General features: G+C 39.3%; 1 protein-coding gene across 1 annotated transcript; it reads right to left on the reverse strand.

The window, feature by feature from the left end:
* Nucleotides 1-11,209: 11,209 nt before the first annotated feature.
* Nucleotides 11,210-13,988, reverse strand: LOC107060552 (uncharacterized). The gene is made up of 3 exons (XM_015308559.1): nucleotides 13,787-13,988; nucleotides 11,996-12,243; nucleotides 11,210-11,686 (listed from the first exon to the last, which is right to left on the reverse strand). Exons 1-3 carry the CDS (start codon nucleotides 13,986-13,988, stop codon nucleotides 11,210-11,212), a joined length of 927 nt encoding a protein of 308 aa, XP_015164045.1.
* Nucleotides 13,989-14,232: the final 244 nt, after the last annotated feature.

Genomic DNA, 14,232 nt, shown 5'->3' on the forward strand with positions numbered 1-14,232 from the left:
TGTAAAGAAGCATGCCTATACTTGGATTGTATTATGAGTTACTTCCTTGTCATGACTTATCGTATATGAATATGCCTTGTCTATGGTGACTTCAAAGGAGTACTTAGTGTAAGTAGTAGTCTGGGGATGCTACTTGCACATTGCACAAGTATGACTTAGAGTTGTCTTAGATGTTGGTCTTAATGTGATGATGTGACTTATGTAATGTTATGTCTCTTATATGTTTTATTGTGTAAAGGTGCAAAGGATGAATGGTAAGTTCACTTTTGGTGGCTTTAAGGTGGTACCTTAGTGAGGGTGGTGGTATGGGACGCTACCCATACATTGCACAAGGTATAGCTTGAGAGTTACTTGAGGTGAAGGCTTGAGGTGAAGGTAAAGGTTTATATGTGGATTATGTTCTAATGTGAAAATATGACTTGTATGTTGGTTGTGACTTATATTATGCCTCTTTATCAATGTTCATGAAGTTTTACCGAAATGGCATATATCATGACTTTCAAAGAAAATGTCCGTTTTAAGCATGTTTTTGCATGGCTTCCATACTTAGTACTTTTTGTGCTTACCCCATTCTTCTCTATTTTTAGCAAAGTGTAGGCTTTGGAGATATTGGTGGTTTATGCTCTAGGAATAGGTTTCTAAGGTGCTTGAAGATGAAGACTTGGTGAGTCCTCATAGTTTTGAGGACAAAACCCACTATGTTCCCTTTATGTGTTTTTGTTTATGTTAAAGCTTTTGTATGGGCTAAGTCCCAAGTGTTGTATTCAAAGTATTAGATGGTTTGAGACATAGTATACAAACTCTAGAAAGTCTTGCGCTTGCTTTTTAATGAAAATGTGTTCGATTGTAAAGAAAGTTTTAAATTCTTCTCTATTTTCCTATGTTCTTATGTTCAAGAATGCTATGAGGCTTGTATAAAACCCCTTCGGGGTCGAGTACACCGTGTCGTATCTAGGGGCTAGCCTTGGGTCGTGACAAACATGGTATCAGAGCACAAGATTTTGGAATGGTCTTAGGGTTTCTCAAACCACATCTAGTAGAGTCTTGTTCATAATGTGAAGCGCGCCACATTATGAATATGAGGCTATTGGGTGTTAAAAAAGTCTCACTTCTTCATTCTTCAAGTCATGCCATAGAGTTTAGCTCTATAATGTCTCTCTCTTAATCCTTATCTGATGGTCTTTAGTGTGTGACCACTTGAAAGGACTTGCTAGAAGGTGTGAGGGAGGAAGGTTAGTTGTGATGCCAACTACGGCTATGTGACTTGGTAGATGTGAGATGAATGATTTTGATGTTAACTTTAGTATGAATGGGTTGCTTTATGGTTATGTATGTTGTTGGTAAAATCTAACTTAGTCAAGATGAGTTTTGAGGTATGTTGAAAGAGTTGATGAATGTGGTGTTTTAGAATCATCTTGTGTGTTGAGGGTGAAGGTTTAGTGATGACTTTCTCCAACCTTAGAATTGAAAGACGTGATGTTGTAAAGAGTTTTTATAGGCTTATTCCCAAGTGGGGGATAATGTGTTTAGATGGTAAGGTCATTGAGTGTCCCTGATGTTCATGAGTTAGGATTTCTTGGTGTTCTCACCTTAAGAGGTGTAGTGAGCTTGAAGAGTTTAGACCCGGCGTGGTAGACTCATATGAGACCTTCAGTGGTGTTGGTAAGGTTGTTTGTGAGCAAAAGTTGCTTAATCAGGACCTTTCTAGTTTAAAAACACCGATTTGTTGATAGTTCATTATGGGTGTGAATGTCTTGCTAAGGTTCCTTAGTTGGGTTTACTCCTAAGTGGGGGATGGTATGTTGAGTAGTAAGGTTGTTGAGAATTCTGATACCCTTACCCCTTCCTTTATATGCCTATTCAAGCCTAAGACAAAGAGTTCCTTCTTGACTTGTTTCATGTTTTGAAGTCATGTGTGATATTGTGTTTTCATGGTCTCCTTATGTTATGCATGTTCTTGATGAATTCTTGTTTCAATGAGAAAATGAGTTTTCATAAATTATGTTCCTCATGTGAATGTGCATTTAGTATGATTTATTTACATGCATCATGAGGCTAAATGTTAAACATGCCTAAATGTGCTTTTGAGTGAAATTGCATAATGTGTCTAATGATATTATGATGAACATGATTTGAGTTGGAGAAGGAAGTTCCACCAATGAAATGAGAAATGTTGAAGTTATGATGCATAATGAGCTTGTAGATGTAGTTCCTACTTTCTTGAATTGCATGGATTATGTTTGAGCTTATTGATGGGGAGTTGATGTTTCCTCCTAGTTTGTGCATTGTATATGATGTTGCATGCATGATGGGCTGCTAGTCTTGAGTCATTAACCCCTGAATGTGTTTAAAGTGTCATTCGAGGATGACTGTTTCTAAGTGGGGGATAATGTAACGCCCCGTAAAACGATTAAGTGAAACTAGAGCCTAACTAGTGAGTGTGTGAGATTTTCTTGAGGTTTAAGGTGGTTTGATGTTGTCCCTAGCTATGGTTGAGGGGTTAAATTTCAAGGTACGACTCCCCAAGGACCACCCTAAGGGTCCTTGAGGAGGACCCTAAGTCTAACCCTCCAAGACCACTTGAAACCAACAAGCTGCCCATGTTTTGGTGAACCACGGAAGGGGACCACACCCCGTAGACCAAGCCACGGCTCGTGGTCTTGATCCATAGGTCAAGGGCCACATTTGCAAGCTACAGCCCCAGACCATGGACCAATAAGACAGTTCGTGAATGGACTCACGGTCCGTGAGTCTAGGGTGTTGTTTGCAACTGTTTTGCTGTCAAATTCTCGGCCAAGTGAGGGGTTGTTTGGTAATTAGCTAATTAGTTTAGTTAAGTGTTTGGACGGTTATTTTGGGTTTTAAAGTATTTTAAGAGTGTTAAATGTGTCAAACTCTATTTTTCATCTCATTACTTCAAAACACAAATTCAAAACCTCCCCTCCCCTCCTAAAGTCGCTCTCTAGAAACCTCTATTGGTGGTGAAGACTTCAAGCTCTGAAGGTCAAAATCTTCAAGTTTTTCAAGAGATTTTCGTGGGATTCTTCTTAATAAGGTATGGTGGTCTTCATCCTTGACTTATTATCTTTCAAGGAGCCAACTTCAAAATGATTTCAAATCTTCAAAGTTTACCCCAAAACCATAACTTTCAATCTATGTATGGGTTCGATTCAAAACGATTTCTAAAGGCATTATTGCATTAAATTGTGAATGAATTGTGGATTTTAAGGTGATTTAAGATGAATTATTCCTAGAACCCATGTTTTTCCCCAAATTCCTAAGTTGTGATTTGAGATTGGGATTTGACTGATTATGATGAAATGTAAATTGTTAATGTTTATCTGGATAAAAAATGTTGAAATTATGATATTACTCTTGCCTAATTATATTGACCCACTTGAAAGGTGGAGGTGTTTAGTTACTATGTATAATGTGAAGGATATGCATATGATTTCAATGATAAAATGATGATCTTGTATAGAATGTAAATGTGTTGTGATTGAAAGCATATTCTCACTTAACACCCATGAATGTGGATGATGGACTGTGAAGGGTTCTATAATGTAATGTTGTATATCTTGAATTGGTAGGCTTGTGCATCCTATTCTGGTATGAATGAATGTAAAAGTGAAAGTGTATCTTGAATTAGTAGGCTAAGGCATCCTTTTCTTATATTGATCAATGTGATCATTAATGAAAGTATTGTTGAATCATGAATTGGTAAGCTTAGGCACCCTCTTCTTGAATGAATGAAAGTATTGTTGAATCTTGAGTTGGTAGGCTTAGACATCCTCTCTTGTGTAATAAATGTATCATGACTTGATGTATATGAATTGATAGGCCTATGGTATTCCTTTCATAAATGACTAATGAATGTGTCTTGACTTGATGAATATGAATCGATAGGCCAATGGCATTCCTTTCATAAATGAATGATGAAGTATTCTAGGCTATGACATGAACCGGTAGACCTAGTGTTGGTAGCCCTTCATGTGAGTCTAGAAACTAATGTGATGAACCTTGAATCGGTAGACCTAGTGTTGGTAGCCCTTTCATGTGTGAAATGATGAACCTTGAATCAGTAGGCCTAAGTTACCCTTTCATGAAGAATCAGTAGGCTTATGGCACCCATTCAAGATGATTCAATGAGATATCCTATGTACCTTGAATTGGTAGGCTTATGGCTCGATTTCTTGTGTAAATCAATGTACCTTGGGTCTGCAGGCCATTGGCACTCTCTCATTTGTAACAATGTTAATGAAATGAAATACTCTATGGGAATGGAGGCTAAGCACCGAGTGGATACGGTAAGATGGAATCTCTCCCAATGTTAGGCAAGGGTTTCAATGAACATCTTTCTTATCCCATAATTTTGTGCCTACATAGCAGATTTACCGGTTCTACCCTAGACTAGTAGACCAACCCTTACGATGTGGGATAGTACATCGGATTCCATGATTTAGCTCTCATGGTCTATGTCGGTTAATTCCCATTCCCATCATGTGAGATGTGCATTATGGTTTCATAATGAGTTCTATGAAGAGTGGGTGGTAGTATGGGATGCTATCCATGCATTGCACGAGTAGGCTTTGAGAGGGTCAAAGTGAGTTCTCTAAGCCTTAATGTCTAATGCATGAAAGTCGTCTTATGATAAAGTTAATGAGAATAATGATCTAATGTCTAATGAATGAAGGCGTCCTAAATGAAGCTAATGAAGAATGTTGACTTATATGCTTAAATGTAAACATGCATGTTATACTTGGATTGTATTATTATGATTTACTTCCTTGTCATGACTTATCGTATATAAATATGCATTGTCTATGGTGACTTCAAAGGAGTACTTAGTGTGAGTTGTAGTGTGGGATGCTACTTGCACATTGCACAAGTATGACTTAGAGTTGTCTTAGATGTTGGTCTTTATGTGATGATGTGACTTATGTAATGTTTATGTCTCTTATACGTTTTATTGTGTAAAGGTGCAAATGATGAATGGTAAGTTCACTTTTGGTGGCCTTAAAGTGGTACCTTAGTGTGGGTGGTGGTATGGGACGCTACCCATACATTGCACAAGGTATAGCTTGAGGGCTACTTGAGGTGAAGGCTTAAGGTGAAGGTAGAGGTTTATATGTGGATTATGTTCTAATGTGAAAATATGACTTGTATGTTGGTTATGACTTATACTATGCCTCTTTTATCAATGTTCATGAAGTTTTACCAAAATGGCATATATCATGACTTTCAAAGAAAATGTCCATTTGTAGCATGTTTTTGCATGGCTTCCATACTTAATACTTTTTGTGCTAACCCCATTCTTCTCCATTTTTACCAAAGTGTAGGGTTTGGAGATATTTGTGTTCTATGGTTGAGGAGTATGTTTCTAAGGTGCTTGAAGATGAAGATTTGGTGAGTCCTCATAGTTTCGAGGATAAAACCCACTATGTTCCCTTTATGTCTTTTAGTTTATGTTAAAGCTTTTGTATGGGCTAAGTCCCAAGTGTTGTATTCAAAGTATTAGATGTTTGAGACATAGTATTTAAAGTCTAGAATGTCGTCCGCTTGCTTTTAAATGAAAATGTCTTCGATTGTAAAGAAAGTTTTAAATTCTTCTCTATTTTCCTATGTTCTTATGTTCAAGAATGTTATAAGGCTTGTATAAGACCCCTTCGGGGTCGAGTACACCGTGCCACATCTAGGGGCTAGCCTTGGGCCATGATAGAACTAAGATGTGCTTAAGAGAGTACCTCATAGTGTTCTAAAGTTAGAGAGAGAGGAACTAGGTTCCAAGTCAAGAAGTATTAGTATGAGAACCTAAAAGTAGTACTTAGCATGAGTAGTATTATGGGGTGCTATTCATGCATTGCACAAGTATGACTTGGGTTTGTTAAAGAAAAGATTTGAGATAGGATTGTGCCATAGTTGCCCTTCCTAGTTATTGTTGACTAAAGGTGAGAGATTCCCTTAGTTATGAGAGTTAAACTAATAATGAGACCAAAGGATGGTGAGTATGACTAAGGTGACTTCAAGGCTATGCTTAGTGTGAAGGGTAGTATGGGATGCCTTTCATGCATTGCACAAGTGTGTCTTGAGGTTACTTAGGAGTATGGTGCCCTTATGGTAGAAAGACTTAAGACTTAACCATGCTTTTCGACTGTGATTAAGATGACCAAAAAGGGGTACTTGGCTTAGGTAGTATTATGGGATGTTATCCATGCTTTGCACATGTATACTTTTCAAGTTACTTGAGAATGATGGTATTATGGTATAGATGACTAAGATTCAATTATTCTTATATGATTATGTCACACCCCGAGAGCACCCCCCCTAGGCGTAACACGGTGTACTTGACCCCGAAGGGGTCTTATACATGCCCTTAGCATATTCGTCATTGCATATAGACATTGAATAATGCGGAAATTTTAAAACTTTTCAAACATCAATGTCAAAGTGTCTCATAATAGAATGTAAAATGTAGAATGTTGAATGTCTAGACATCATCAACTCAATGAAAACATCTAAGTACACATAAGAATCTCAAATAGGGACCATAGCTCTTTACAATAAAATTGTCTCAAAATGACAAGTACATGAGGATTCTAATAGTCTATTTCAATATAAGTGACATAAGTGTCATAATGTGTGTCCTCGGAAAATGAGGACATACCAAAAAGTCTTGGAGAAAGTCTAAGTCCAAGCTTGAGTCTCTTAGTATCACAATCACTTCCCGGAACCTACACTTAGTAGAAAAAGGAAGAAATATGGGTTAGCACAATCAATTGCACCAAGTATGGAAGCCATGCAATTAAAACCACTTAAAAACATACTATTTCAAGTTAAAAGCCATAATGCATATTCAAGGAACATTTACCCAATCCACATTACAAGATAAAGAGACATTTATGATCATAACAAGAAGCCATAACCCATACCTTACATGTTTGAATTCCATTTATATCATACCATCATAAGACACCACCCATGACCCTCCTTTCAAGCTTACTTATGCAATGTACATATGAAGTCCCATACCCCCATATATACTAAGTAAAGCCATCAAGAAGACACAAGTGTAATCACATACATAATCAACATCATAATAGGTGAAACCAACCTTACCATCATTTATAAGTTGCCATCCATAGAGGACTCACACAAGAACTCCTCAAAGAACCCACTTGTGCAATGCATAGGTAAAGTCCCATACCCTCACCTATACTAAGTAGTATCCCTCAAGTAGTCCTAGTTAGAGTTCATAAGTCAATTACATAAGTCATATTCATACATTAGATCATCTTCTCAAAACATAGGGATATTAGCAATAACCGACATAGACCATGTGAGCTTCATGGAATCCGGTGTTCTACTCCCACACCGAAAAAAGAGTGTTCTACTTGCCAAAGTAGAACTAACATAATAGCATCTAGGTGGATCCACTAGCTAATACCTATGTGGGAAAACATAGTTATGGAACAAGGAGATTGCTACTAGAAACCCAGACTTGCTAAACGTAGAAGGTTTCCATATCATGAGACACATATCTTGGAAACCCGGACTTGCTAAACGTAAAAGGAACCCATATGGGAAGCCGAATTTACTAAATGTAAAAGCTTCCATCTCATATTCATGTTCACTCGGTGCTAAGCACAATTCCCTTTTAAAGTAGTATTAGGCCTTTACTTACACATTAATTCAATAAGAAGCGCATTAGGGATTCAACCCATCATTCATCATATAGCTCACAAGTTCTAAGATGAGAATAACCTTTCATCATAGAAACATCAACATATAATAATGTTCATTCATAACATAGTCATATAGTGTTCATGAGATTCACCTTCTATTCATCATACCAACACTACCATAATCATAGCTTAACATTCATGTTTGTATCATAGCCTACTTGTCAACACTTGGGTTTGTAGGAAAGAGGAAACATAACTCAATCACTACAATTCATAGTCAAGTAGCACCTCCACCATAAGTGGATCAACAATTCAATATATGAACATTCATCAATTTGACAACCTTCATTCATAGTCTTCTAGGATCACATCAAGATTCAACCCTAAGACATTGGTAATCATTCATCATATAGAGCAACATCATAATACAATAATGAATTCCACATTTACATATTAGATTCTTATCCTTCATTCACCATTAAAAGCATATTAGGGTTTAAAGTGAGAAAGAAAGGAAAATCATGGGTCTTGTGGGGATTTGTTCAATAACCATCAACATGACATTAATTCATCTACAAAACATAATATACCACCATAATTAATCAGTATAATTCAATGAAAACACATTTGTAAAGTGACCCACGAAATTGAGAGAAAACCTAGAATTTGGGGAACTTTGAAATCCAATTTTGAGAGGGCCTCTTGTGGAAAAGATCCCAAGAGTGAAGAGCAACCATACCTTCGTTGATTCCTTGAGAATCAATGGAGAAACTCTAAGAAATTTGGGAAAGAACCTTGAAACCCTAGATCCAAAGCATTCTTCTTCTTCTAAAGTTTTTAGAGAGAGAGTTTAGAGAGAAGTGGGAGAGTTTTGATTTCAATTGGGTGTTTGTTTATTATGACCAAAAAGTCATGAATTAAAACTTAAAAACCAATATATAAATAACCTCTAAAATACCCAAAACACCCTACTTATGTTGGACTTAAAAGGAAAGTCCCAAAAGTCCTCATTTAAATGGTCGCCATCAGGGACCACGGCCACCATATTTGGGTCGTGAAAGTGCACCACGGGCCGTGGTGTTGCCCGTGGTGTTCGAGGCAGTAGCTCCCCTTTCGTGCACAAGCCAGCGCTTGGCCAATAAAAGAGCACGGAGCCACCCACGATTCGTGGTGATGGCCTTGGTCACGACTTGTCCTTGTGGAGGCAAGGCCTTGGCAAGCCCTTCAAGCCTTGGTGCCAAGTAACCTTCACGAGCCACCCCTCTCCCTCGTCAAGTGCACCACGGCCCATAGTGCTGCCCGTGGTGCCTTGGGCAGTAGCTACCCTAACAACCCCCCCCCCCAACTCCCTAAAAGCCAAGGGAACTCCACGCCCACCTTCATGAGTCGTTAAGTGGACCACGACTCGTGGTCTCTCTCGTGAAGGGTGAGGCAGTGTCCACTTGGAGGTCCCTCTCCCTTGGCCAAGAAAACTCCACGAAGCCTCCCACTTGCCCGTGGTCATGACCACGAGCCGTGGTGATGTCTGTGGAGCTTGAGGCAGTAGCTCAAAGTTTGGGGCAGCCTTGGCCTTTGGCCTTGGATTGCCCCTTTTATTTGGCACTCCTCCCTTAGGCCTTAACTCATAGACCACCATAGGACACCTAGATGATCTACTAACTTAGGAGAATTCATTTTATACCTCATTGACATCACGTTTAGGCTCTAGTTCAACCTACAAATTTTCCGCTTGTTACAATATCCCCCCTTAGGAACATTAGTTCTCGAATGACACTTTAATCACTCCTAGGGGAACTAAGACTTAAGACTAGCAGCCCAACAACAACACATATCAATCACATACACATTTCATAGGAGGAAACATCTTCTCCACATCATAACCTCAATGCAACACAAGCAAAGAAACTATAACCTCAAAAAATTTCTTTATGCACCAAAATTACCATTTCATATAAGCATGGGAGGAATTATCTTCTCCAACACAAGCAAGCTCAACACAACAATATTAAGCCATCATGCTACTTCATCACAACATAACCAAACATGTTCATCAACTTATCTCATGAGGTCACATATGTCAGTATCATAACCAAATGCGATACAACATGAGATTCAACATATCTTTTCATTACACACAATGAAGCATGCTCAACAATTTTACCTCATAAGTCAAATTATGAAATCATCATACTAAAGCAATTCAACAAGAGGGACATATAATTCATGAGAGACTCAATTATGCACTTCATACTTCCTCACATGGACCCACACCATATAGGAAGAAAACATGGCAAAAGATCACACAATAAACATAACTCATAATTCATTACAAACTCAAGAGAAACTACTTACCTCAAGTTTGAATAGGAGTAGCAAGAAAGAGATAAGGATAACGGGACTTCATATCGGCCTTGGCCTCCCATGTAGTACCATTAACTAGAATATTCTGCCATAGAGCCTTAACGGAGACTACTTCTTTATTCCTTAACTTCTTCACTTGCTGGTCTAGAATCTCAATTGGAACTTCTTCATAAGAAAAGTTCTCATCAACGCCCAAACCTTCTAGGGGAAGTATGGATACCGGATCACCTATACACTTTGTGAGCATAGAGACATGAAATACCGGGTGAACCGGATCCAACTCATTAGGCAAATTCAATTCATAAGCAACATTCCCAACTCTCTTCAAAATCTCATAAGGGCCCACATACCGGGGAATAAACTTCCCCTTTTTACCAAACCTCATTACCCCTTTCATGGGTGAGATATTTAGGTAGACCCAATCACCAACCTCAAATTCAAGATCCCTCTTTCTATTGTTGGCATAAGACTTTTGCCGACTTTGAGCCATTTTCAACCTATCTCTTATAAGTCAAACCTTTTCAATAGCCTCATAAACCACCTCGAGACCAAGAAGAGCAAATTCACCTACTTCAAACCAACCAACCAGAAATCTACACCTCCTACCATAAAGTGCTTGAAACGGAGCCATGGCAATACTTGAATGGTAACTATTGTTGTAGGCAAATTCAATCAAGGGGAGGTGATCATCCCAATTACCTTTGAAATCAATCACACATGCTCTCAACATGTCCTCCAAGGTTTGAATGGTCCTTTCCGCTTGACCATCCATTTGAGGGTGAAATGCGGTACTAAGCTTCACTTTAGTACCAAGCCCATTTTGGAATGCTTTCCAATCGTGCGAAGTAGATTGGGTACCTCTATCCGAAATGATAGACAAAGGAACTCCATGTAGCCTCACCACTTCCTTAAGGTACAACTTAGCATAGTCTTTCGCCGAATACGAAACCTTGACGAGAAGGAAATGGGCTGATTTAGTCATCCTATTAACAATGACCCAAATAGAATCATGTTGCCTTCGAGTACGAGGCAAACCTACCACAAAGTCCATATTGACATCCTCCCACTTCCAAGTGGGAATACTTATATCTTGAGATACACCTCCTGGTCTTTGATGCTCGGCTTTGACTTGTTGGCAATTTGGGCATTTGTCCACAAAGCTCGCTTTATCCCCTTTCATTCCATTCCACCAATAGATCTCGTAGGTCACGATACATTTTGGTGGCTCCCGGTTGAATGGAATATCGGAAACCATGAGCCTCTTCCAAAATTCTCCCCATTAAGTCATCTACATCCGGCACACACAATCTTCCTTGATACCTAAGTACCCCATCTCTCCCTTGGGAGAAAGCCTCAACGGACTTATCAAGAACCGACTCTGTTAACTCCATCAAAGTGGTATCTAGGTGTTGCTTGGACTTAACCTCAACCACAAGTGATGACTCAGAACAATGATGAACCATAAACCCACCCTTGGAGGAATCCCTTAGTTGGACACCTAACCGGGCCAACCTATGTACCTCCCGAACTAACTCCTTCTTCTCATCCTCTATGTGAGCAACACTAACCATGGACACTCTACTCAACGCATATGCAACTAAATTAGCCTTTTTGGGGTGATATAGGGCACTCATATCATAGTCCTTCAAAAGTTCCAACCACCTCCTTTGCTGGAGATTCAACTCTTTTTGGCTAAAAACATATTGAAGACTCTTGTGGTCGGTAAACACATCGTCATGAACCCCATAGAGATAGTGTCTCCATATCTTTAGAGCAAAAACTATCGCTGCAAGCTCGAGATCATGGGTTGGATAGTTCTTTTCATGAATCTTTAATTGTCTAGAAGCATAGACGATTACTTTACCATGTTACATAAGGACACACCCCAACCATATTCTTGAAGTATCACAATATACTACAAACCCTTCGGTACCCTCCGGTAAGGTCAGTACCGGAGTGGAGATAAGCTTATCTTTCAACAGGTGAAAATTCTTTTCACATGACTCCGACCATTCAAATTTAGCCTTATTTTGGGTCAAGGCCATTAAAGGAGAAGCAATTGAGGAGAAACCCTCAACAAACCTCCTATAGTAACCGGCCAATCCCAAAAAATGTATAATGTCGGAAGGGCTTAAAGGTCTAGGCCATTTCTTAACCGCCTCCGTTTTCTTTGGATCTACTTCAATTCCCTCACTTGACACTATATGACTGAGAAACGCAATCAATCTCAACCAAGATTCACATTTGCTAAACTTAGCATACAACCGTTGGTCCTTGAGAACTTGCAACACCATCCTCAAATGTTCCATGTGATCATTCTCACTCTTAGAATATATCAAAATGTCATTAATGAAAACAATCACGAATGAGTCAAGATATTGTCTGAACACCATATTCATAAGATCCATGAATGCTGCCGGGGAGTTACTGAGACCAAAAGACATTACTAGGAACTCAAAATGATCGTATCTTGTTTGGAATGCCATTTTAGGAACATCAACACCTCTCACCCTAAGTTGGTGATAACCCGACCTTAAGTCAATCTTCGAAAAGTAACTCGCCCCTTGGAGTTGGTCAAATAAATCATCAATCCTAGGGAGTGGGTACTTGTTCTTTATAGTGACCTTGTTCAATTGTCGGTAATCAATACACATCATAAGCGACCCATCTTTCTTCTTCACAAATAAAATCGGTGCACCCCATGGTGATATGCTTGGTTGAATAAAACCCTTATCTAGCAAATCTATAAGTTGAGCCTTTAATTCCTTCAATTTGGCCAAGGCCATCTGGTAAGGAGGGATAGATATCAGTTGTGTATCCGGCAAGAGATCTATGCCGAAGTCAATTTACCGTTCGGGAGGGATTCTGGGCAAGTCATTTGGAAAGACTTCCGGAAACTCCCTTACTATGGGGACCGACTCTAATGGAGGGGTCTCAGACACAAGGTCCTTAACTCTCACAATATGATAGATACATCCCTTAGAAATCATTATACAAGCTTTTAGACATGAAATAATTCGACCTCTAGGGATCAAGTTCCCTCCCTTCCATTCTACAATGGGTTCATTAGGGAAAAGAAACTTCACAACTCGGGTTCTACAATCGATGGAAGCAAAAAAAGCATAAAGCCAATCCATACCAATATGACGTCAAAGTCCAACATATCAAGTTCTACTAAATCAACCAATGTGACTCTATTGGACAATGAAATGGGACAACCCCTATACACTCTTTTTGCTGTAACCGAATTACCTACCCGGGTAGACACGGAAAAAGGTTCATTTAAGGTTTCGGGGAGCAGATCAAATTTCATAGCCACAAAAGGAGTAAAAAAAGATAAAGTGGCACCCGGGTCTAACAATGCATAAACATTAATTGAAAATACTTGCAACATCCGGAGATCTCTCTTGATCACCTCGAGATTGGAGAGCATAGAAGTGATTCTTCTTAGGAGCATCGGAGTTAGACCCACTTGCCTGAGTTTGCTTATTCTCCCTCCCTTGAACCTTAAACATGGGGAAATCTCTCCTCATATGACCACTCTTCTCACAACTAAAGCAATTGTCCGTGCCAACTAGGCATTTTCCTTAATGCTTCTTATCATATTTTTCACAACTAGTTTTCTCAACATAAGGACCACAACCTTTCCCCTTGTGGTCTAGGGGTAGACACCCTACCTTTGTTGGGCCTTGGAGAATTGAAAGGACTTTGGTTGGGAAACCTCTTCTTAAAACTTGGTTCACCTTGACCTTCAAACTTATCCTTAGATACATTTCCCTCATCGGCCCTTGGCCTCTTCACCTCTCGATTCCTCTTTCTAAGCCTTGACTCTTCCACTTGTTGAGCATGTACCATCAACCTAGAGATATCCATGTTGCCGTGGAGCATTACTGCTCGGCACTCTTCTTCAATAGCATCGGACACACCGGTGACAAAGCTACTCATTTCATCTGTTGGGTTAGAAACAAAAGAGGGAGCATATTTGGACAACTTCATGAATTTCAAGGAGTATTCTTGGACACTCATACCTCCTTGGTGGAGATTGATGAATTCCTCAACTTTGGCTTCTCTTTTCTCACGGGGGAAGAACCGATCAAGGATACCATTGAGTGTACTATACTTGGGCCTGATCTTTCAATTGGTACCCGGCCAACTCGGCCTTCTCATTAGAAGAAACTCCCATAGCCTC

This window comes from Solanum tuberosum, unplaced genomic scaffold (assembly GCF_000226075.1).
Source record: "Solanum tuberosum cultivar DM 1-3 516 R44 unplaced genomic scaffold, SolTub_3.0 scf00090, whole genome shotgun sequence".
Lineage (NCBI taxonomy): Eukaryota > Viridiplantae > Streptophyta > Magnoliopsida > Solanales > Solanaceae > Solanum > Solanum tuberosum.